Source organism: Mya arenaria, chromosome 3 (assembly GCF_026914265.1).
Source record: "Mya arenaria isolate MELC-2E11 chromosome 3, ASM2691426v1".
NCBI lineage: Eukaryota > Metazoa > Mollusca > Bivalvia > Myida > Myidae > Mya > Mya arenaria.
In genome coordinates, this window is record NC_069124.1 from 57,394,622 (window position 1) to 57,419,492 (window position 24,871).

The 24,871-nt window shown below is 35.8% G+C and overlaps 1 protein-coding gene across 8 annotated transcripts in view; it reads right to left on the bottom strand.

The window, feature by feature from the left end:
• Nucleotides 1–392: 392 nt before the first annotated feature.
• LOC128229202 (kelch-like protein 5) overlaps nucleotides 393–24,871 on the bottom strand; it is a 59,549-nt gene continuing 35,070 nt past the window's right edge. For all 8 annotated transcript variants that reach the window (XM_052940945.1, XM_052940944.1, XM_052940943.1 and 5 more), the window contains 9 exons: nucleotides 23,449–23,771; nucleotides 19,382–19,578; nucleotides 16,344–16,556; nucleotides 9,998–10,187; nucleotides 9,021–9,245; nucleotides 7,458–7,620; nucleotides 5,241–5,453; nucleotides 4,827–4,998; nucleotides 393–4,546 (listed from right to left, as the gene is read on the bottom strand). In XM_052940945.1, coding sequence (XP_052796905.1) covers nucleotides 4,487–4,546; nucleotides 4,827–4,998; nucleotides 5,241–5,453; nucleotides 7,458–7,620; nucleotides 9,021–9,245; nucleotides 9,998–10,187; nucleotides 16,344–16,556; nucleotides 19,382–19,578; nucleotides 23,449–23,771 — 1,756 coding nt within the window. In that variant the 3' untranslated portion in view covers nucleotides 393–4,486. The remainder of the gene's footprint in view (nucleotides 4,547–4,826; nucleotides 4,999–5,240; nucleotides 5,454–7,457; nucleotides 7,621–9,020; nucleotides 9,246–9,997; nucleotides 10,188–16,343; nucleotides 16,557–19,381; nucleotides 19,579–23,448; nucleotides 23,772–24,871) is intronic.

Here is a 24,871-nt window from a genome sequence, read left to right on the forward strand (position 1 = left end):
AGACCCAGCCTTCATGTTAAGTTTGATGACAATAGGTCAAGGAATTGTAGAGTTATCACTCGCACAAGCTTTGGTCAACCAATAGACGGACGGATGGACCGACAGACATATGCAAAGCAATATACCCCTTCTTCTTTGAAGTGGGTCATAATCACACATACATACTTATGGTCACTGGTAACATATGAGCGTGAGTTGAATGTAACCATTTGTTGAGTTGCGTCCACAGGCTAACGGTTTTTTTTTCACAAGGATGCAGCCGACGCCACTGATGATGACAAGCTTCGACAATACCTCCATATTTTCTTTGAAACATTTTAGACTATCTAGGCATGTACCCTGTTATTATATCTAAAATAAACGGTCCAGGAAAACAAAACACACAAAGACTATTTATATGTACATTTTATTATTTTTGTATCACAATGACATTTAAAAAATATATTTATATATAATTCAAAATAAAGGAAAAAGTCAAAAAGAGAGAACACAGAAAAATAATGGGACTGGAAAATAGTATTTACATGTAAAGAATTGACTGAAGTAGCATGGGGGTGAAAGATATGAAACATGCACATTAAACATCTAAACATATTACACTAATAAAGTCAGTCGCAAATATACATGTACAGTGATGCTCTAATTGTATCAACTAAAGTATTTCTGTATACTTTGGAGTGTTCAAACTTTAAAACAAGTTTAATGACAAAATGCAAAATATACAGAAGTTGTATAATATAAGTATTCTATCACTGCAAAAATGCTAATAAACAGAATTTCTCTAAATTATTGGTACAAATTGTTTTTACTGGTATTTTTACACTTTTTTCTTCAAATACCAATGTTATACTGGTATAGCTTTTCTCAACTTTCACTAACATATATGCTTATGTTATTAGAGTGCAGGCCAATACCTATGACTATTTTTATCTATATAATAATTAGTAGTACAAAAGAAATGACCAGCATATAGTAGACGTAAGAATGGAAATAAGAATGATTACCTCTGCTTTGTGCTCAATATGCTGGTTACATACATGTACACACGTACATATTTCAGGCCAATATAAATTAATTGCCAGACTTTCATCCAAATTTATTTTTAAATAGGTGTGGGGGTGACATTTCATTTTTTAATTTTTCTTAAATAACTGGATCACCGTTGAATATGTGATCATGCTCTTTCTTATTGCATAAGGGATCATAAACATGTGTTTCCAGTTGAGCCACAAACACCATCGTAATAATTCGCCTTATTTACTGGATAGAGTCTGATGAATGTTTACATCGACACTTGCTGGTTTGAATAAGTGCCGTTCCCGGATGGTACTGGACTGATACACAAATAGCCCTGTTCAATATTTATCAAAAAAGAGGGGATGGATTGGGATGAAAATCTATTAATTCATAGTCGCCTAAATCTAGTTTCCATTCTTTATGTTACAAATCTAATCTTTTCTAATTTGGTAACCTTTATGATATACAGTGTAGAAATTGTAACAATGAAATCCAAATAAATTCTGTGAAATTTTGGAAGACTGAATTGCCATTGGATTATTCAAAGTTTCACGTGAAGTTTTGAAAGTTTTATAAATCATAAAATCAATCATTTTTTGGAGAATCAAAGTACACATTGAAGTATTCATTTATTTAACAAGTGATTTGTACTTTAAGATTTGTAACAAAATCAGTGCTAAAGTTGAAAGAAATGTGCAAAGTAACTCAATAAAAATGAAAAAATATATAAAAATATGACAATAGAAAGGCTACATAAACTTTATTTACCAAATATTATTATCTAAAAATAGATAATTTCCATCTTAGCCTGAAATTGAAACCCCAAATATTTTATTGTTGTGTTGGAAGAATTTGACCAATCTTGTCTTTGATTGCTTTTGTGATACATCATACACTTTCCATCCCATAGGTATATTCATTGATATTCTGTTAAATGAGGTTGACTGCCAGCCTTTAATGCAAAGATTTATATATAGAGAGAGATATAGGGGGTAACTTGGGCATGGACAGGTTGACATTTTGGACCCCGGTTCCCAATCATCAAATACACATGGGTACCCGTATATAAATTTCACGCCTCAGAATTAATAGGACATTAAAAAGTAATTTTAGTATAAACGAGGCTACTTTTAATCATTTGTCAAATGAAAATAGAAAATGCCTTCTGTGTTCGTGTGAGCTCACTCTCCAGGTGGGGGAATGTCTTCTATGCAAAACAACATTGCATTCACTTCAACAGGCAGCAGATGATAATGATGATGTAAAAATAACTAACAAACACCAAACATTGGATGGTATTGCTATATTGGTCAGCCAGCGTGTACCCGTCAATGCCCTTCTAGTCATATTCTATACTGTATTTGTTTCTATAGCAAAAACACATGTATTTGTATTTCTAAAACTTGCCCTTATACATTTTGGATTAAAACATACAAAAAGAATAACAATTAGCCCTTAGCACCAAACCCATAGCCCTTTATGTGCACACACAAGTAATTATTACACTCAAAATCTGAGATTTGTCAGTAATATAATTATTGAAGAAGTAGTAATATTGTACATGATCAGGTCTGTTTGGTACTTTGGCCCCTTATTCATTACAATGGGGCAGATTCACATTTTCAAATGATCAAAATATAAAAACTCAATTTTGGTGTTTGAATTTTATGCAAAAATAAAATATAGGCTTTATAAAATGCAACTGTATTAAGAAAATTCTTGATAAAAATTAGGTATAGAATGTTCAAGTAGCATTTTCTTAATAAATTTTGTGGCAAAAAATAAATGTGGCTTCATACATTACCAATTATTTAAACCACATTCTTTTGAATGTTAAATACTACACATATGAAAATATTGATGCTGCCAACACTCCGGAAAAAAAGGAAAAAAGCTCTCTAATTCAACTTAACCTTTCATGTCTAATGTTCATCAATTATTAATTAATTGTTGCATGAACAAGACAATAATTTAATTCACATACATTGTATGTATTTTAAAAGGAGTATACCGGTATTTTATTTCAGCAGACTTTTTCAACACCAAAGTTTAGTTTTATTATTTATTTTAATTTACGGGGCCTTAAATGGGCCTTTTCCTCTTAAGAAAGACACCAAAGTAATTAAGGGTTCTTAAAGCTGCACTCTCACAGATTGACCTTTTTTATTTTTTGTCTTGGAAAGAACAAATGTTTGCATAAATATCTGCAAATCAATGATATAAGTTTGCTGACAAAAAATCAGATCATAGATTTTCATATTTCCGTTCGAAAATTTAAGTTTTATGGCTTAAACCGTTTACTAAGGGTTTAAGAAAAATGCATAAAACATCATTTTTTGAACTTAAATATAAAAATCTGCGATCTTATTTTTTGTCAGCAGTCTTATATAACTGGTTTCCATGGATTCTCGCAAAAATTGGCTCGTCCCAAGACAAAAAATAAAAAAGTTGTCAAAACGTTCAATCTGTGAGAGTGCAGCTTTAATATGGATCAGAAATACAAACCATACAAATTGTATTTCTGGTAACAAACACATGGATTGGATACAAATTGTGACCATGTAAATCTTTCCATCTTTCATATGGGTTTAAAACACTGTATCAAATGAAAGGACAAAAATACATTAATCTGTACACTGAATTACATGTAAAAAACATGACAAAAACATCACATGAAGTTTAGAACTTCAAGAATTCAACATTATCATGACAAAAGAACACTCGAGTGTCAACAGCTAATGTACACATTTAAGCTTGATGAAATGTCATAACACATTTACCTCCCTTGGTCCATTCAAATGCACAGTATTATCAGTAGTCACAATGCCCTTGTCAAATACATGTAACACTAATAAATATAACAGTCAGCACCTAGGATGCAGGATCCAAGATTATCCTGGGATTGCATGCCTTCATTTGTATCAGCTTATTCACAGAATAAATTCCATGGCCTATCATTAATCTTAATCAACATCTAGCTTTCATAATAAAGTCATATTATTCCCTCCTCTTCCAGCCAGGCATACAACAACTTATGTGCAGTGACTGCAGTCCATCAAAACATATAAGTATCATTTCCACGACTCTTTTTCTCCTTTCTGAGAAAACATACACAGTAACTGAACACCATCACGTTTTTGAATCACCTTACATATTTCATCCATATATAGTGAATGCCATCTTCTCATCTCTAATCTTTTTTATCCATCCTGAATGCAACCTGAATTGTTTCACAGCAATGAAGACTCCTTTAATACAGAAGCAATCCAACTATGGAAGTACACCAGCAGTACTAAAACTAGTGCAATCACATTAATACACCAGCAGCACTTAAAAAAAGTAGTCCCCTTCAATTCTCCACAGATCAGATACATGATGTCGAGTGACTAGGGTTCAGCTTGGATTTTCGCCGGTTGAAAAATCCCGATGGCCACTTTCGCAGGGAGGAAAGAGACCAGCGCGGTTTTTGTCAACTGTGCGGCACATGGACCACGTATGCACCTGCGCGACCTGTGCTAAGTGGTGCAGCCTGGAAATAAGATATATGATATTGCTGAAGAGTATAAATATAACAGTGTAACCATTGTATGTGTTGGAACAAAGAAACTGCTGTTGGCTAAAGATATTGACATATTTTACAGATTATGCATCACAAATACAAAATTTTGCAATTTTAACTTTCTATTTTTTTTCAATTCTGAGGAAAATATTGTCGAATTGATCACCATGATATTACCTTAATAAATTTATCACTGATTCCTTCCATCAAATCACTGATTCATAACAATATCATATATTTCAACCCATACCTTGGACCATTCATTGTTTATCGGATCATATGCCTCCACATCCTTTAAGTAATGTTGTCCATCGTACCCCCCAACAGCATACAATCGGTCACCGAGCAGACACATTCCAACCGCATCTCGGGGATTTCCTATCGGAGCGATCATTGTCCATTGGTCCGTCTTTGGGTCGTACCTTGTGAATTTATTTGGGCACAATATTTAATTGCGTTGTCAACAATCATGTACATTGTATTATTTCAATTTAACATAAAGTATATATGCCAATGTGCTATTGCATTTAATTGGATAAATGTCATTTGTGGTAACGCTTAGATTAGTTTCTCACATTATAGTTCCAATGTCAAAAAAAAAAATTAGCAAGAAAAGGACACAAACTGGTAATTTTCTTAAATCATTCAAAACTATTCACAATACCTTTCGGCACAGTCAAATCTACAACAGGTCGGGTTGGTTGCTGGAGCCTCATGTCCTCCAACTGCGTACAAGAAGCCGTTACACGTGGCCACACCCACCCCACCACGACGCTTGGACATAGGCGTACAGGGCATCCATTTGTTTGTGTGTGGGTCGAAACACTCCACAGACTTAAGACAGGAAGATCCATCCCGACCTCCCACGGAATACAACCTGAAAATTAATGAGGAAGGTTAACAATGCATAGCTAAAAAATAATGAGCAGTACATACTTAGTATAATTATCATTTCAGCTAAAAGAAGAAATTAATTACAGCTCCATTATGTAAATGTCAACAGGAATGAATTCTTTATATGTTAATATGTAAGGTATATGTTTCCCAATGGTTAAACAATACCAGTGCTTCTATACATGAGATAGTGAACATGATAAAAATGTCCTTAAGACAGAATCCCATTAAAGAGCAATTCAACATAAATCATCATTAAAACAGCTTTTTGTAGTAAAATGCATGATAATAACTAATTGGTTTCTAGAATAATGATGAGCTTGGATTTACATAAAGGAGCATCCCCAGCCATGAGAAACCCTTTAATTATTACACAGACATGATAACTGTGCACTTTAAGAATGGCTTGCACATGTGAAACTGTGCAATCGATATCACTGAGCCGGCAGTTCAGCAGTGCACATTCATTTGTCATATCTCTTAAATCCATATAAATGACTCAGTTGCGCCCGTAGACGTCTTCCCACCAAAAAACTTTCTTGTCTTAAAAAAAGGTGCACCTATATATCAACACTGAAACAAATCTATTGCAGTTTAAATCTGTTACATGATATAAGATATGTAAACGATCTATTAAATCCACTGCACTTGAAAAAGCAATGTGACATGAGTTACAGATGACTCCCAATTTAGGATGTTTTGCAGTGGTCATGACTTGCAGATATGCGTGATTTAAAGGTACTTAAAACAAATCTAAATACTCCATGTTAAAAAAAGAATACATTTCTGCCAACAACTATTTTTCAAAGTTTTTTTTTAATCACCAACAAAGAAATAAGAGAACCACTAGGAGATGCCAGTGCTAATCTGTTTACATCCATTAGTGAAGGGGCAAAACTCATTGAAAACATGTGTAGCAATATCTTGTACTGTTGTTGACAGTTAATTCTGTTGAATGACTCTGTTGACAATACCAGCCCCAGCCCTAACTGTTATAACAATTCTCATACTTTCTCTCTTCGAAAAGAGCAGACAATCTGTAACATGCAAGTTTCCTCATAAGTAATCTTATAATTATTTTGTAATGTCAATGACAGGATTTGTGAGTGCAAATTGCCGACAGGGTTGCCGGTTTCCCATGGCAGACCTCCAGAACCTAACTGACACAATACATTAATGGCCCTGCACCTATCTATCAGGATTACCACACTCCAAACAATGCTATAAACATTACACAAACTCCCACAAAAACGAAAATGAAGGCCAACTAATTATTTTTTACATACCATATCATTATTGTTTGCAGTATGAAGCAATTACTTGCCCTTTAATCCTCTACGCTTTATTGCCTAGTGTGCATTAAATGCACTCATTATGTCTGAGAATGAAGAAACCGTCATTATCCAGTACTTTATTGGTGATACTTTAAAGACAGAAGCCTTTTTGCGTTCTAAATTAATGACTATATTTGTTTTCTATCCAGACATAAAATACAGGAATTAGTGAGGATTAGATGGTCTTGTTTTCCATTACAATAGGCATTGTGTCAGGAATCCTCCAATGAAAATATCAAGTTACCCTTGCCATCAAATTAAGGGGGGAGACATTTCTGGTAAGCCCCAGACTGTAAATTAATGGAGATCTATATAACAGGATTGCCAGTCGTGTGGGAAAACAGTCTCGCAGTATTACTTACAGAAGTTAAAAACGAGACATAGCAACACTCTTAAACTTTCCCTCCATATCGATTTAAAGTTTTAACCTTTAAAGGCGCACAATATTGGTTCATGCCAACTATATGCTTCTGCAAATTGTCTGACAACATTTGTACCAAGTTTGATATGGATATCTTAAAAGGTTATGGTCAAGTTAATACATGACAATGACGACAAGGATGCCGAAAATAACACAAAGGCATTCACAAAATCTCTACCATTTTTCTTTCAAAAACAGATAACTTAAAAATAAAACCATCATCTAAACCTACTTTCCAAAGAGTACAGCGACACCAACAGTGCTCCGTGGTGTAGACATGGGGGCTACATAGCTCCACTGCTTGGCCTGCGGGTCCCAACGCTCAACTGTGTTAAGGTACGACCAACCATCATGGCCTCCAACAGCGTACATAGGACCCTCTAACACACCGACACCTGGAAGTAAGGACAAAATCTTTTAGAAATAAAATCATTTACAAATAAATCGGGTGTTTGATGACCATATGGGATTTGGAAAAGATCAGTGGAAGTTCATTCTCAAATTTTATTCAGAAATTCAATCAATCGCAGACTAGCTCATAATTATTATTTTGGTCATGTATTTTGCATTTAATGTTAAAATAATATCAATATCATATAAGGTTACAAGACATCATCGTAATTACAGTTGGAAAGTCACAAGTCATCAAGGTATTCTCTATATTCCTTTCCCAATATTGAAGATACATACATGTATTAACTGTGCAAATATGATTGAAAAGGTCAGACAACATTTTCGTAAAAACGAAGTAAAACATGATTTGCCTTGCTTTAATAAATATGACATCCACTTGAATAAAGTATCCAGCTTGTAAATATGCTGTGAGTGCATATGATATCTCTTTTAAAGTATTTTATCAAGACATTTTCAAGACGTTTGCCCTTTATTTGACGTCTGTCACTTCCTTGTTTGAAGAGTAAGTAAGGACATAACGTCAGAATAAAAGCAATGGATACCATCATTTTAACACCATTATTTGGTTTGTATCTACAATTACTGCTAATATCTTCAGGTAAAATGTTTTCTTTTTAAATGTTTCTTTGCTACCATTTAAAAAGAAACCTTAAAAAGATTTTTAGCCTGTCACAAATTTCAAGAGAGACTAGATGGTGTACATTCAAGATACAAACATTTATGCTTTGAAGAGACCTTTGATTTACATTAATCTCAAAATCGATCCGTGAGGCCTTAAATCCGGAATTCCGGATTAATCCGGAATTTTATCATCCCTGTATTACATACCTTATATACAGTTTGTAATAATTTACATATGTTTTGTACAGTTCGTGACAATAAACGCAATGTACATTATGGGATAAAATATGTATGGTTTGTGATCTCATACGCTATATACAGTTTGTGACAACATACATAATGTTTGTGATAACATAAGCTATGTACACTGTACAGTATGTGATAACATATGTTATGTACAATTTGTGCTAAAATATGTTATAAACAGTGTGCTATACCATATATTATATACAGTTTGAAATATCTTATGTTATGCACAGTTTGTGAAAATATATGCTGTGTACAAACTGTGAAAACATACACTGTGCACAAGCAAAAACATACACAATACATGTGCATTTTGTGAAAACATTATTAGGTTGTGAAACAAACGCTATGTTCAGTTTGTGAAAAAAAATGGAGTGCACATTTTAGCCACACATTGTTTGCTCCTTAGATAGCACTGTAATACTCCTGAAGTTCCAACATGCGAAAAAAGATGTATATTTTTTATCTTTTTTTAAATCATTAATTTTAAAACTAGAACAAACACCATCCTCACCTAGACCATGCCTGTGTGTGGACATGGGAGGCATGAGGGTCCATGTCTTCTTGCGAAGGTCATAACACTCCACAGTATTGAGGGTCTTCAGCCCCTCCCGGCCCCCTACGATGTAAAGCTTGTTATCAAGCACTGCTACACCAAACTGTAGTCTCCGGCCGTTCATGTTCGCCACCTGAGTCCATGTGTTGGTCCTTAGGTCATATTTCTCAATGGTTGATGGTCCTGTGGATTAAATCAAGGGAAAATAAAAACATTTGCAATGCCTTCAAAATAATTCTAAGAAAAAATGTATAAGCTGCCAATTTCGAAGCAAGTAAACACATGTATACCTTATCACTAAACTTCTATTTCAGGTTAAACACCACATTTTTTTTTGAAAATAATATGACGGGTATTGCTTGGCTCAGCTGATGGCTCTCTTAAAATTCCCTCTAGCTTTAATACTATGTATTACACTATCCGTGTAAAGGATGGCAAACATCATGCTGACCGTGTACTTGAAAGGTTTGGTATGCGCAGTATGGAAGGAGGACCAAGGTAGAGAAGCAAGAGGTACCTTAGACAATAACATTGATTAATTTTGTTGCTGTCAATGCCGCCAACAGCAACCATTATGTCGACCTTGGACTGCTGAGGTTTGATACATGGGATATGGAAGGAGGACTTTGTCAACAGAAGTTGAAGACTTACCTTTGTTTCTGTCCATGCTGCCAACAGCTGCTGAGGTTTGATATATGGGATGTGGAAGGAGGACTGTGTCTACATAAAGTGAAGATAATGACTTACCTTTGTTGCTGTCCATGCTGCCAACAGCTGCTGAGGTATGATACAAGGGTTATGAAAGGAGGACTGTGTCTACATAAGGTAAGACAATGACTTACCTTTGTTGCTGTCCATGCTGCCAACAGCTGCTGAGGTTTGATACATGGGATGTGGAAGGAGGACTGTGTCAAACGGTCGAGAGAATGACTTACCTTTGTTGCTGTCCATGCCGCCAACAGCGAACATCATGCCGACGGTGGACTTGCGAGGTTTTGTACGTGGGCTTTGAAAGGAGGATCGCCGTTCGGGCAGTAGATGGTATTTGAGGGCCTCCATAATGAGACCCTGACACTCTTTGCTGTCCTTAAACAGAGGGTTGGTCTCAACGTGGTCCGCTATAAACTGAAATGAGGTAGGGGTAGGGTTTAATGTAAGCTTGAAGAAGTGTCAGTTATGATTGTTTACCAATATGATTATATGATTATTCCTCATTGGGAATGTATTGCATAACAAGAGCATCACTGCAGGAGGATGCCAATGATTGTCTATTTTTCCCTCAGTCAAACAAGGGGGGTAACTCGTTTAACAAAGGGCATTAATTGTATAATCGTATAATAAGGGCGTAACTCAGATACCAGTTTGTAAGATGTGAACAGTTTTTGCACATACAATAACGATGCCACAGTGAGCCAACAAATATCAATATTTATTCATTCTATAGCACTGTGAAGAATTTGAACATTATGAATTTCACAAAAAATGTTAGGAATTGTGTAAAATTGAAGTAATATTATGTTTTAAGTGCTATGCATGTTAAGTTTGTATGTATACATAATAGCATTATTAGTCATTATCAAAAGAAAAGAAAGTCTAAAGCATTAAATTCTTTGAAAACAGAAGGGTGCATGTGTTGGTCTCCATGAGGGCAGAAGGGACTGCTACCAAAGGACTGGTATTACACCACGCTTCCATGTTCTTTACCTTAAATCCTACTATTACCAAAAAAAAATTGTTAACTAAAGGTTGATTTTGGTGTTTTCTCTTGTTTTGACAATAGATAATATTGAAATAAATATATTGGTACCCGGTTAGAAAATAGCTCGTGATTCATGTATTAATAATTAAGTTCAAGAGAAAATACTTTTAGTAACCTAGTTTGTAAGTTGTTTTTTTACAAGACATTAATTAAAGAACAAATGATAAACCATCAGGTGCAGAGTGTTATTAACAATGTTACTCTTAACTTCTTACTTGAGTTTATGTGTGTGTATCATCATAGTTAATACAATCATGCTCTAAAATCTTATATAATGGTTATATAGTGATCTCTTTAATTTACAATAGAGAGTACATGCCATGAACTGAAACAATATAACAATATAAAGTGAAGTGCCTATTAAAAATGTCTCAAGTATCATCAACTTGCACACAAGATGAACACTGCACTTTCGGCCAATGAAAAAGGACAATTATGGAACACTTTTTCAAGTGTCCCAAGATATGAAACGGAAGAATCCTCTTAACACTTTTTTATCGTCAGAGGACATATTCTAACAATGACAAAAAAACGTGAAGGTCTCTTTGTATTTAACATGCAAGCATTGTTTATGACACGGCCTGGCATCTTGTTGAATGTATTGTTCAGACTTAGCTCAGACCATGTACAAAGTCAAATCGATCAACTTCAGTTATTAAAACATTTGTAGAACTGAACCGTTGCAGTCATCATCACCCGATTTGTATAAATCTATCAAGAGCATCATGACAAACTGCAAACTCTGTGAAACATTTGCTGCTGTTGCTTGCCAAATTGGAATACTCTCATTTAATAAAAGGCAAGATGAGCAACAGTGATTCTCCTCAGATCCTAAACTGGACACCCCAAAGCCTCTGAGCAGTAGAACCTGACCAATTCTCTGTAAAGAAAAAATCTGCCCATAAGTATCATCCCTTCCATCTCCCTCATTCACTCTCTTATCCCTTTAACTTTGAATTAGAACAAAGTTACATGTCAATTTACCTTAAAAACCTTCATTTTCCTGACAAACAAAGTTATTTCTCCCTGTAAAACTATTGTAATAGTGTGCCAGTTTTGAGATGGACCTTACTAGTGCTTTTTTAAAAGGCGAAAAAAACCGTTCGTTTCTGGTTTTATGCCCCCAAAAATAGGGTAGGAAGGTCGGAAGATATTTTTATTTTGTTACTAGGCAAATTGTTTCTTGAGATTTTTCCGTAACCGAAAACTATAAATTATATGCTTAAGAACATCTAAACAATCAGTATTAGCATTACTGGTATTGTATAAATCCAAAAACACATCATTCTTATAAGAAAAACAAATGATAAAAAATATTTCTCATGGCATTAAAAAGGTTAAGGGCTGGGGCAAAAAATAGGGTTCAGTCGGGAAAACAGAAACAAACAAAAAAAATCGCCTTAAAAAAAGCAATGATATTAAATGAGGTATTTTAATAATTGAAGTTGAAACAACAGCAAACTGATCGTCCTTGTAATCGAAAGAGCACTCATTGAAAATTATCACTGTAGGAAAGAAAATCACATATCCTGCTTACATGCCTTTCTGTTTAATGAACAATGATGGTTTAAGTATCATGTCAGAAGAGCTTATATGATATATATGTGTGTGTTTCCATAGCAGAAAGTGCAATTATTTTCACAGAAAAGATAAGAGATGTGGTGTTCTTGTGGTCCAACCAATCTGTCAGCCCTTGTGTTATCAAGAAATTTACTCTACTGTGCAACAATCTTACAATCTTAATGAAGTCCTTAGTAAATGTTTGCCACTCTGTTTTTTCTGGGGAAATGCAGAGGTTTTGCAATCATGCCAATGGGAGAATTTAATATTGATGGTACATGTAGTACATACTGACTACTTTTTCGCATTAAGAAGATCTTTTCTTTCGCAGTTACAATAATGGCACAAGTAATATGACAAACCTTGTTTCCAAACATGAGTTTCATCAATGATGTTTGCTCAGATCTGGAGTGACATTTATACATGTGTGTCAGATTCAGACCAGCTTTTGAACATAACTGTTTATATAAAAGCATGTCAGATCCAGACCAACATTTGTACATGTTTATATAAAAGCATGCCAGATCCAGACTGACATTTGTACATGTGTATATAAAAGTATGCCAGATCCAGACCAACATTTGAACATATGTATATACAAGCCTGTCAAATCCAGACACATATTTGTACATGTTTATATAAAAGTATGCCAGATCCAGACCAACTTTTGAACATGACTGTGTATATACAAGCATGCCAGATCCAGACCGACATTTGTCCATGTGTATATACAAGCCTGTGAGATCCAGACTGACATTTGTACATGTGTATATACAAGCCTGTGAGATCCAGACTGACATTTGTACATGTGTATATACAAGCCTGTGAGATCCAGACTGACATTTGTACATGTGTTTATACAAGCCTGTGAGATCCAGACCGACATTTGTACATGTGTATATACAAGCCTGTGAGATCCAGACCGACATTTGTCCATGTGTATATACAAGCCTGTGAGATCCAGACTGACATTTGTACATGTGTATATACAAGCCTGTGAGATCCAGACTGACATTTGTACATGTGTATATACAAGCCTGTGAGATCCAGACTGACATTTGTACATGTGTATATACAAGCCTGTGAGATCCAGACCGACATTTGTACATGTGTATATACGAGCCTGTGAGATCCAGACTGACATTTGTCCATGTGTATATACGAGCCTGTGAGATCCAGACTGACATTTGTCCATGTGTATATACGAGCCTGTGAGATCCAGACCGACATTTGTCCATGTGTATATACGAGCCTGTGAGATCCAGACCGACATTTGTCCATGTGTATATACGAGCCTGTGAGATCCAGACCGACATTTGTCCATGTGTATATACGAGCCTGTGAGATCCAGACCGACATTTGTACATGTGTATATACAAGCCTGTGAGATCCAGACCGACATTTGTACATGTGTATATACAAGCCTGTGAGATCCAGACCAACATTTGTACATGTGTATATACAAGCCTGTGAGATCCAGACCGACATTTGTACATGTGTATATACAAGCCTGTGAGATCCAGACTGACATTTGTACATGTGTATATATAAGCCTGTGAGATCCAGACTGACATTTGTACATGTGTATATACGAGCCTGTGAGATCCAGACTGACATTTGTCCATGTGTATATACGAGCCTGTGAGATCCAGACCGACATTTGTCCATGTGTATATACGAGCCTGTGAGATCCAGACTGACATTTGTACATGTGTATATACAAGCCTGTGAGATCCAGACTGACATTTGTACATGTGTATATAAAAGCCTGTGAGATCCAGACCGACATTTGTCCATGTGTATATACAAGCCTGTGAGATCCAGACTGACATTTGTCCATGTGTATATACAAGCCTGTGAGATCCAGACTGACATTTGTACATGTGTATATACAAGCCTGTGAGATCCAGACTGACATTTGTACATGTGTATATACAAGCCTGTGAGATCCAGACTGACATTTGTACATGTGTATATACAAGCCTGTGAGATCCAGACTGACATTTGTCCATGTGTATATACGAGCCTGTGAGATCCAGACTGACATTTGTCCATGTGTATATATGAGCCTGTGAGATCCAGACTGACATTTGTACATGTGTATATACGAGCCTGTGAGATCCAGACTGACATTTGTACATGTGTATATAAAAGCCTGTGAGATCCAGACTGACATTTGTACATGTGTATATAAAAGCCTGTGAGATACAGACTGACATTTGTACATGTGTATATAAAAGCCTGTGAGATCCAGACTGACAAGTGAATATAAAAGCATTTTAGAATCAGACTGACATTTGTACATGTGTATATAAAAGCATGCCAGATCCAGACTGACATGTGAATATAAAAGCATTTTAGAATCAGACTGACATTTGTACATGTGTATATAAAAGCCTGTGAGATCCAGACTGACATGTGAATATAAAAGCATTTTAGAATCAGACTGACATTTGTACATGTGTATATAAAAGCATGCCAGATCCAGACTGACATGTGAATATAAAAGCATTTTAGAATCAGACCGACATTTGTACATGTATACAAGCATGTCATGCAGCTTGAGATGCAATATACCTCACATGTCTGACAATTATTGTATGGAAATTGCATAACAACTAGCAGTATATCACATGATAATGATGATTTGCAATTAGCAGCTGACAACAAATGCAATTTTCCTCCTGGAAATAGCCGCCTTCTTCATGCAGTATTAAAGAGCTCATGGTTTATGTGATTTGATTCACTGTAATGGGGGGAATGATCTTGAAACATACATCACATATGACTGTCACTGTTAGATGCTTTAATAAAATTGGGTATTGTTTTCTATTAGTTATGTGGCACATTTTACCCATATATAAAAGATGATACACTCCCAGACAGATAACTGTTTCTAGCACACCAGATAGGCATTTCCTGAGAATTTTAAGCCATGCTAGCAACTCTATCTGGCACCCTCAATGTTAGATGAGTCACAAGCTGTGACAAAATACTTTTTATTTCTTTTATAATACACTTTATGTAAGCATAATTATTATATTTTAAGAGATGATTTCCATAAACATTAACCTTACAAAAAATATAGCTCAAACACAAAACAAAATAACCCTTAAAAGACGTTACACTGAAGGAACTTCTTGATGTATGCAGTGAGTAAAAATTACGGCATGTCATCACTTCAGTAAACATCATGATTCATCCCACGCACTTTTTTGTGAAACATACAAAAATGCCAGACAGATATTATTATTCCAATTTAAAGCATGACAAATCTTATGAGTAAAATCATAACACTTTATTTCCTATTGATTTTGGCATATTACTGTTTTGGGGTTTGTAGTAATGTTGCATAAAGTAAATGTAAGCTTAAGACTCCTAGTTAGTCAAACTCCTTAAAATTCGCAGACATAGTGTGAGTGAACTAAATTATATGACTAAATTATTCATGGATTGGCGATATATGGTAAACAAGATGATTATGTCTCTGCAACATATATTTTGCACAACAGTAACACGATTACCCTAAATCTATTCCCTTGAGGTGACATGAGGGGAAGTCAAATGAGAAACATAAACACCATTACCCCGAATCAACTCACTTGAGGTAATATATGGGGAAGTTGAATATGCAACAGTAACATGATTACCCCAAATCAATGCACTTGAGGTGACATGAGGGGAAGTTGAATGTGAGACAGTAACACAATTTCCCTGAAACCAACTTACTTGAGGGGAAGTCGAATGTGAGACAGGAACACAATTACATTGAATCTACTCACTTGAGGTGACATGAGGGGAAGTCGAATGTGAGACAGTAACACAATTACCCTGAAACCAACTCCCTTGAGGGGAAGTCGAATGTGAGACAGTAACATGATTACATCGAATCTACTCACTTGAGGTGACATGAGGGGAAGTCGAATGTGAGACAGTAACATGATTACATCGCATCTACTTACTTGAGGTGACATGAGGGGAAGTCGAATGTGAGACATGAGTTTGGACAGGTATTTCTTGCGGGCTGCGAGGTCGTGGTTCACCCACATGACAAGGGCCGAGTAGATCACCTCCTCTGTTGCGATATTGAGGTCATCACTGGCTAGAAGTTTTGCGACCTCCTCGGGGGGTAGAATGAGGAACTCCTGAGTGTTCATCACCTCGCCAAACCGCTCCTGGAAAAGCAGGGATACAGTTAAAAATCTTACGGAACTCACTGATTGGTGAAAAAAAGGTCATGTGATAGAGCATTGTCATAGTATGGTATTGAGTTTTTTATTTTTTTTAAATTATTAAGCAAGAATTTCCAAAAAAACAAGGCTTAGAAAGTCAATAGAAACAACCAAACCTTTTTAAGTCCTTTGTGTGCTAAAGTCAGGCATTTTATGACAATGCACGTGCTTTGAATACCAAAATCTTACATGAGATTTGTCGAATTCATCAAATCATTAAATCATTATTGAAAACTTGAAGGCTGTCAAAACTAAAGATGTTTCCCAGGGATACGGAAGGGATACCACCAGTTGAAATCAAGTCTCCAATCCTGAAGTAAGGAGTCTCTTCATAATTTGTCTTTGTTCTATACATGTGTTAGTAAAGGCTTTTCTGTTTTAAAACTATGGCTTAGAAGGGCTCTTCAATTATTTATTTAAGTATTTTAAAATATATATACATTAAGCTGCTTTAAGCATTAAAACGTTAACAAAATCCTAAGAATCCCAACTATATGGATGAATTGCTATGAGTGCGAATCATGTGTATGAAACACATTCAGTAAGCAACAGTTTCATTGTTGTTTGGCAATTTTATCATGAGGTTAAAATCTAAAGTATGCTAGTCTGTTTTCATCCAAAATATAAAGAATACAACAAATAAATAGAATGACGATCTATTGCGTCTATTAAAGTTATGTCTGTTTATTAATTTCTACTTAGAAATGTATTTTGGGTTTCTAACTAACATTCTGCCAAAGAATTATAGTTTCACATCAGGACAACTGACATGGAGGTTCTGGACTCCATCCATGAATTTGGTGTCCTCCTGATCCCAGAACACTGTTTGTGTTGAATGCTGGCTGCTTTTCTGAAATCTTTACTTTCTTCCTCTAAGAGATGCACTTATAATCATGCAATATCTCTGTCAATGAATCAATGTCTCTGTCAATGAGTAATATGATTTTTTAATCTTTGATACAAGCATTATTATTTTGTCAATACCATGTTTCTCCATATCTATTCTAAAGACACTCCAACTGTCAAACCATTCCTGACATCTATTAATATTTTGATTGATCTTTCCCACTGTTCAGGCCCTGAAACCACTCTATCATCCAGCAACCCCAATGCCATTGCAAATAATGAAATACACAAGAAGTGGGAGCAGCCAATATGCCTTAAAGCTGCACTCACACAACTTTTTTATTTTTTATCTTGAAAAGAGCAATTTTGGCATAAATATCTGCCAACCAATGATAAAAGATTGCTGACAAAAGATCAGAACTGATAGCAGATTTTCTTACTTCTGTTCGAAAATTAATGTTTTATGGCTTCAACCGTTTATATCGGCTTCAGAAAAATGCATAAGACATCAATTTTTTAACTTAAATATATTAATCTTTGATCTATTTTTTGTCTTTCTGGTTTCCATGCATTTTTGCAAAACATGGCTTGTTCCAAGACAAAAAAAATTCATGGAAGTTGTCAAAACGTTCAATCATTTAAGGGTGCAGCTTTAATTATGGATGAATAATTAACTTATCTCTTTTCATGGACTTAAAAACAACAAAATTGTAATGAATTAATTTCTATACAAGAATATAAAACAAGTAGAAAACAGTCAGTCCATATATAGTGCCAATTCAGGGATATTCTTGTCACGCTTCTTCTGAAAATATCTAAAAGCCATTGTCCATTCCGGGCTAAGACTGATGGGTTGTTTGTGTTCTATTCATCCCTTTTCATTCATTCTGCCAGCAAGTCCGGGGCTGACAAGCTGTTCAATGGGCAATCACCACTGATCAATCATAACTGGATTACCAGGCTTGCTGCTGGCTTTTCTCTCACCAGAGTGTGTAATGTAATAATTAATATGAGAGAAAGTTGATGCATTGGCATGAAATGTAGCTGCAAAAGCTGTGCATGTGTATCAATGTTAAGGTGTTTAGTTAATATTAAAGTTACATTTATAAAGTACAGACTTGGGACCAATACACAGTATATGCTAAAGCTTAACTTTTTTTATTTCCTAACGCCCTTCTTCATCAATCTAATTTGCACCATAACATCTACAGTCGAACCCAGTTGGCTGGAACTCACTTGGCTCAATGTCATTGTTGGCTCAAACAGGATGTTAAGGAATGATTTCTTTCCATTAAAGGTAAGCATTCCTGCTTGGCTCAAATTTCCCGAGGCTCGAGGTATTTCCGCTTGTCATTGGGAGTTCCAGACAACAGAGTTTGATTGTATAGGTCTTCAGCATTTCAAACCAAGGGTCAATTTATTAAATTTTATTAAAATATCAAAATTAACAGACACCAAAGCATTATCTTATACATAGCATTACAATATGTAGCAAAAATATATATTGTGAAACAAATTTATACAACCATTTATATTTTTGAGGCAAGATAAGTTCATTGTAATCATGAGCAAAGTGAAAAATAAATACAATTAGAGTTGCCGCCTTCTGGCAAGCCACTCATCAAGCTGCCCTATTTTAGACTTCTCTCAAATGGTCATGCAATAAAATATGTTCTTGATTAATTTTCAAGAAATGAAGACACAAAAGAGATTACATTCCACTCACCACGAGATAGTTGTTTTTGACCTTGTACAGGTCGCAATATCCGTGTTGTTTGCCAATACGGTTGAGAAGAAAAAATAAGTTACATTCTATTCAACATGACATAGCTGCTTGGGACCATGTACAGGTCAGAGGTCCCCAAGGGAACTGTCCTAATCCAATACAGTTCAATGAATCAGATAGATTACATTATACTCACCATGACATAGTTGTTTGCAACCTTGTACAAGTCGGAACATCCCTGAGCATCAGCGAACTGTCGTATGCCGATACAGTTTGATGGGTGTAGCTGTTTCATGAGGAAGTTACAGCATGCTTCGACCACCTCTGACAGCTGCAGCATACACGCCGTCGCTAACAGGTTCTCCACACTGTCCTCACGAAGCTCTATCGAACCTGAAGAAAATCATGCATTATATGAGTTAAAATGGCGAAGGAATCATAGAAAAACTTCAAAAAAGAGAATGGCTTAACACGCGGTATAAGTGCTTACTGACTCTGGTCTTTTAAGGAAACATGCTTATTAATTTTCCAAATAAGCTTATGTCATTTGTGTTGAAAAAAAATCAAAATGAAGCCTTATTTGCATTTACTAAATATGTTGCCTTACTGTTTCAATTTATTTTCTACATTTATGTAATCTGTGATTAATATGTCATATATCATGACCCATAATTGGAATAAAATCTTATCTTATCTTATCTTTAACACAAGGGGGAGGAAATGCTTGTCTGTGTTTGGCTTGGCTAAAGGGCGTATATCATTCATTTAGGTCAGATTTATGGAACTAGTGAATCAGGATGTGTGTACCAAGCAAATATCTTTCACACATCATCCAAGATCAATAGATGAATATACAAGTAGGAGCAGTTATTGAAATATTGTATTTATATTGAAGTGACGACTGATGGATTTCAAGTCATGGCCAACATATTCCGGTACCATAAATATACGTTTATTTACATTTAGATGTTTTTGCTTACTTATCATGAGACCAATGATATTACAATACCTAATGCACCAGTCAATTGTAACCACGGCCCCCCCAGGTCTGGGGGTATACCGGGGATAGCCAGGGAAATGGGCCGTGTTTTTACCTTTCATGTGGCCCCGCAGTGCCAGGTGAATGTGGTGGTTTTGTCTTCACGCAAAATATAGCGGGAAAGGGGCCTGGGGTCCCTGGGTGCGGGGGCATTTGGCGGGGATTTTACCATCTGTTCGTCCCGGCAGGGCGGGGATTTTACCCGGGGTTGGCAAAGTCAAAGTCCCCGCTATTCCCTGGACCTGGGGGGGCCATGGTTACAATTGACTGGTGCATAACCTTTTAATCTTGGCTAAGCAGATATAGCATAATTTAAATGTAAACAATGTCCAATGTACTCATTGTTTACACCAGCCAACAGACATGACAGAAATCACAGAATTCTTAGAAAATCAAGTGTGTCAAGTACATTTAGATAAACAGTTCAGAAACCTTCCCTCATTACAGAACTACTGACAAAGAAAGATATAAACAATCTTGAGATTTTACTCCCGAAACTATTGGCAATAAACTCAAACAAAAGATTGTTCTACCGAGACATATGAGTGGGTTTCTAACAGCAATTTAGAATGAGATATGACCTGATATTTTTTCCCAAGAAAATATTAAGATAGACATACAGAACATTATCATGTCTCATTGATCATTGATGCGAGACATTAAGGAATCCCCCCCTTCAGAAAATGAAATAATATGTCAGTTTGGTAGAAAAATGCATAGAATACACCAGAATGGACCATTTCAGACTTAAATTATTAACTTTTCTTTTAGATTGACCCCTGGAATCCTCTTTTTTCATGTATGCAGCCAGTTTTTTTTTGGCGCTCAAAGGGGAAAAGGCACATGTCTGAATGCGCCCCATCTAACATCAAAACCTGGACCTGCTCCTGGGTGATATATTAACATAGGAAATATAAATCTAGAATCATTGACAAAGTATTTTTTATCTTTCAGGCATATTGCTGTAAGTAATTTCGTGAGAAAAAGTGGAGTCATACTATTCAATTCACCGACATGTAAAACTCCTGGTCGAATTACCATGAGTCAGTGTTTTCCATTACTTAGCATGACATGCTTTCCGGAGCAAAAAAACTCCCAAGGCTAAATTAAACCAAGCAATGTACTTAAATATGCATAAACCCTAATTAAAAGGCAGTGCTGTTTTCATGGTAGCAATAACAGGAGCTTTTACAGAGTTGGGAGTAATTTTACAATTAAAGAAGTTTGCTCCATTGGAAACACCTGACTGAGGCAGTTTAAAGTATTCTTGTAAAAGGTTTTTACACCTATGCCATAGACTCTCTTGTACATTTTATGCATGCAATAAATTAGTCTAATCCTGTAAAAGCTCATTATAAACTCTGTCAGCACATGCATGGAGAGATACTATCTCTTGCACATGGTGAAGTTCTCCATAGAGGAGCAGTGAACATGTTTCCCATGTCAGGATCGGTGACAGCTTAAAGCCCCTAATTATCTCAACAGGAAGCCCCTCATAAACTTTACCCAATGTAAGAGCACAACACCAGGATAGTTATTAGGTTTTATGTGCAGTTTACAGCTAGATTCTCTGATTTCACCATCACCTAACTGACATGTGAGGTGACATCTGCCTTGTCTCATCTATTTCAGTGCTACCTCCTGGCATATAAAAGTTTCACCACAAAATTGTTGCAACAAATTAAAAGCTATTACACCCCACTGTTGAGATTAAGAATCGAAAGTGTTGGTAAAACATGAATGAATCTCTGAGCAAATTGTTTTCCATAATTTCTAAGTAAAATAATAATTGGCCATTGTTTGCATTACATGAATATGCAAAATAGAGTTATCTAACTTTAATGAAGAAGGATGAATGGTTTGGAACTTTTGAATAACGTTTCAATGCAATACATCAAGAAGTTACTGAGATATTAACTTATGTGTGCTTACATGCAAAACACGAAACCTGAATTTCTAAGGTCGAATAATAAAGGGCTATAGTTGGCATTCTATGCAAGATAAAGCTATATTACTTGATGGTTAATAGCTTGATGGTTTGGAACACTTGTCAAACCTCTCAATGCAATATGTAAAGTCTTTGCAGAGATAATGACTTAATAGTGCTCAAACCTTAACCAGTGACATCAACGCTGAAGGGTGAGTAGTTTACCCCTCCTTATACTTCAAATAGTCAAGTTAAAAACAATGCAATTTATCCTATATTCTCAAAAGACAAAGGGCATAACTGTAATATATTTCAGCCAGTGTTTCTCTTATTGAGTCCATATATGAAGGCCTACAGGGTACAGCCATTTATCAGCATCAATACACGATCTACATGGCATTTTAATAGAACAACACCATTGCATGACCATTAGAGTTCCTTATGGAGCCATAGAGAGAAGTTAAAAGTAAATCAAATTGGCATGACAGGAACATCTGTCTGGCCCAAACCATAAACTTGCTCATCCAGGCTATCATACATGAGCAATATGATCAGGCAAGCAAATTCATCTCTTTTGTTACAGAAACACAGGCAGATCAAACCGCAATCAGTGAGTGAATTTTCATTTGGAATCATATAAATAGGCTTGTTGCTTTATTCCATTATTCAGTCCATGAGAAAATTGTGTATAAAATGGCCAAAACAAACACATACAAAACCTTAAGGAGGAAATTAAATAATTACCTGGCGGAGATGGAAATTCATAGGACAGACCATATTGTTACCATTATTGATTCCACTCTTGATTCAACATGACAATGCGTTAAACGCAGCTTTCATTTTCAGTGGGACTCATAAATTATGCATAGTTTTCGCAATATCGCATTCAAACTTGGAACACCTAACACTAGCTGCCATTTGCCAACCGATTTAATTATCGAGAGTTACAAAATAAAAAAATGATAAATCCTTACAATTAACAATAGCAATTTTCAATCCGAAATGAATACATTATTTATCTTGCTTTATTCTTAAAGTTTGGATTAAAATAGTTTGGAATGAAACAAAATCTCATTCGTTCAGTTTTGGACCCAAAAAAAAAACCCATAATACTGGTGATACTGGTTCAAATATTTTCCTGGTTTTGCATAATTAAAGAGATCAAATAATTTTTCAAAGCTAGGAACCTTATGACAAAAGAATGCCCTCTAGCAACATTTACCACTCACCAAAAGAGGGTGGGTTTGGGGAGCTTGCTGACTTCAATGAAGTGAGAACCATGCCACTAAGTTCCTACCTGTGTATGCAAACGTGACGATAGCAGCCAGGGCATCAGGGTCCACCTCTTTCAGTCTGATTTCCTCCATTGTAGCTTCCTGTACGTCATTCGTAAACATGGCCGAAAAGTAGTCTGAGGCTGCGCTCAGCACAAGTCTGTGTGCAGGAATACGTCTCTGCCCAGCCACGAGGACAACATCACAGAGGGAATGTTTGTGGGCGTGTTCCTCCATTTTCTTCATCATTCGCTCCGCGTGGTTCATGGAGTGGAATGCATCTCCCAACTCCTCCATCTTGGAACTGTTGTATGAAGCCGCCGCATACGTATGGTGCACCAGGTACCTTAAAAACAGAAAAACTCAGAATTTTAATTAATTGTTATCTTCCTTTTTAGTATAAATGCGTAGAAAAAATTGTTTGTTTCCACTAACAGGGCAGACCCCATTTTTCCTCCCGACCCTACACCTTTTTTTGCGATAGTGTGGATTTTTTTCTGTTATTCCTAAAAAAAGTGCATTTAAGCAGTGAACATGTTAAATTTTGAACATTTTATATTTAAAATTTTCTACGATAGTGATATTTCCAGGTCGGTTGGGTACAGAAAAAAAATTAAGTATAATGCCTTACCTTCCTACCCTATTTGTTTTGGAGATATTATTGGAAACAAAGAAAACAAATATTGGGCCTATTAATAAAGACAATAATTCTGTTGGGAAATTCATTTGCATATGTAACCGCCAGACTGGCGAATGATTTTTTTTTTAGTAAAATCGACACCTGATGTATTCCTGTTTTGAGAGCTCAAATTGCATCCGCTTTAAAATTCCATCCTGTTCAAATGCGCAAATTTTGAGGTAGTTTAAAGTAATTACAATATAATTAGTCACCATACAGTACCCTTATATTGTACAGAGTACAATGGTTTTGCAATAATATTTGTAATCCATAAAATGAGAAATGTTCTCGACGTTAATGCACCTTTTAAAACACTCCAGCTTCAACTTTTATAATTCCGTTTTGTCTTCACAACTAAACAATTAGAGGCGCTGAGTTTTGCCAAACTGAAGCAATTACGAAAAAACAGATCAACACAATACCAAACATTGAGAAAAAGTTGGTAAGGAGAAACCTAGAAGGGAAGTATGAGGAATTTGAACAGTAACTAAAGAAGGGTGTTTACAAACATTTTTGTGAAGCCCAGACAGAGAAATGGAAAGACCAGGATCTAACCTGGGCGGTCTGACGAGCGATTGGCACTAGTGTTAACAATCGAACCTAGATTCTGCCAGCAACAAATAGTTGAAGTTATTGGCACCATTGTCTTTGCAATTGAACCTAGATTCTATCATTCCATCATTTTGCTGGCACATTGGCACCCCGCCTTATCCATAGCCTGTTCAGGTGCTGAGATACATGGGTTATATAGTTATCAAAGGATGGTA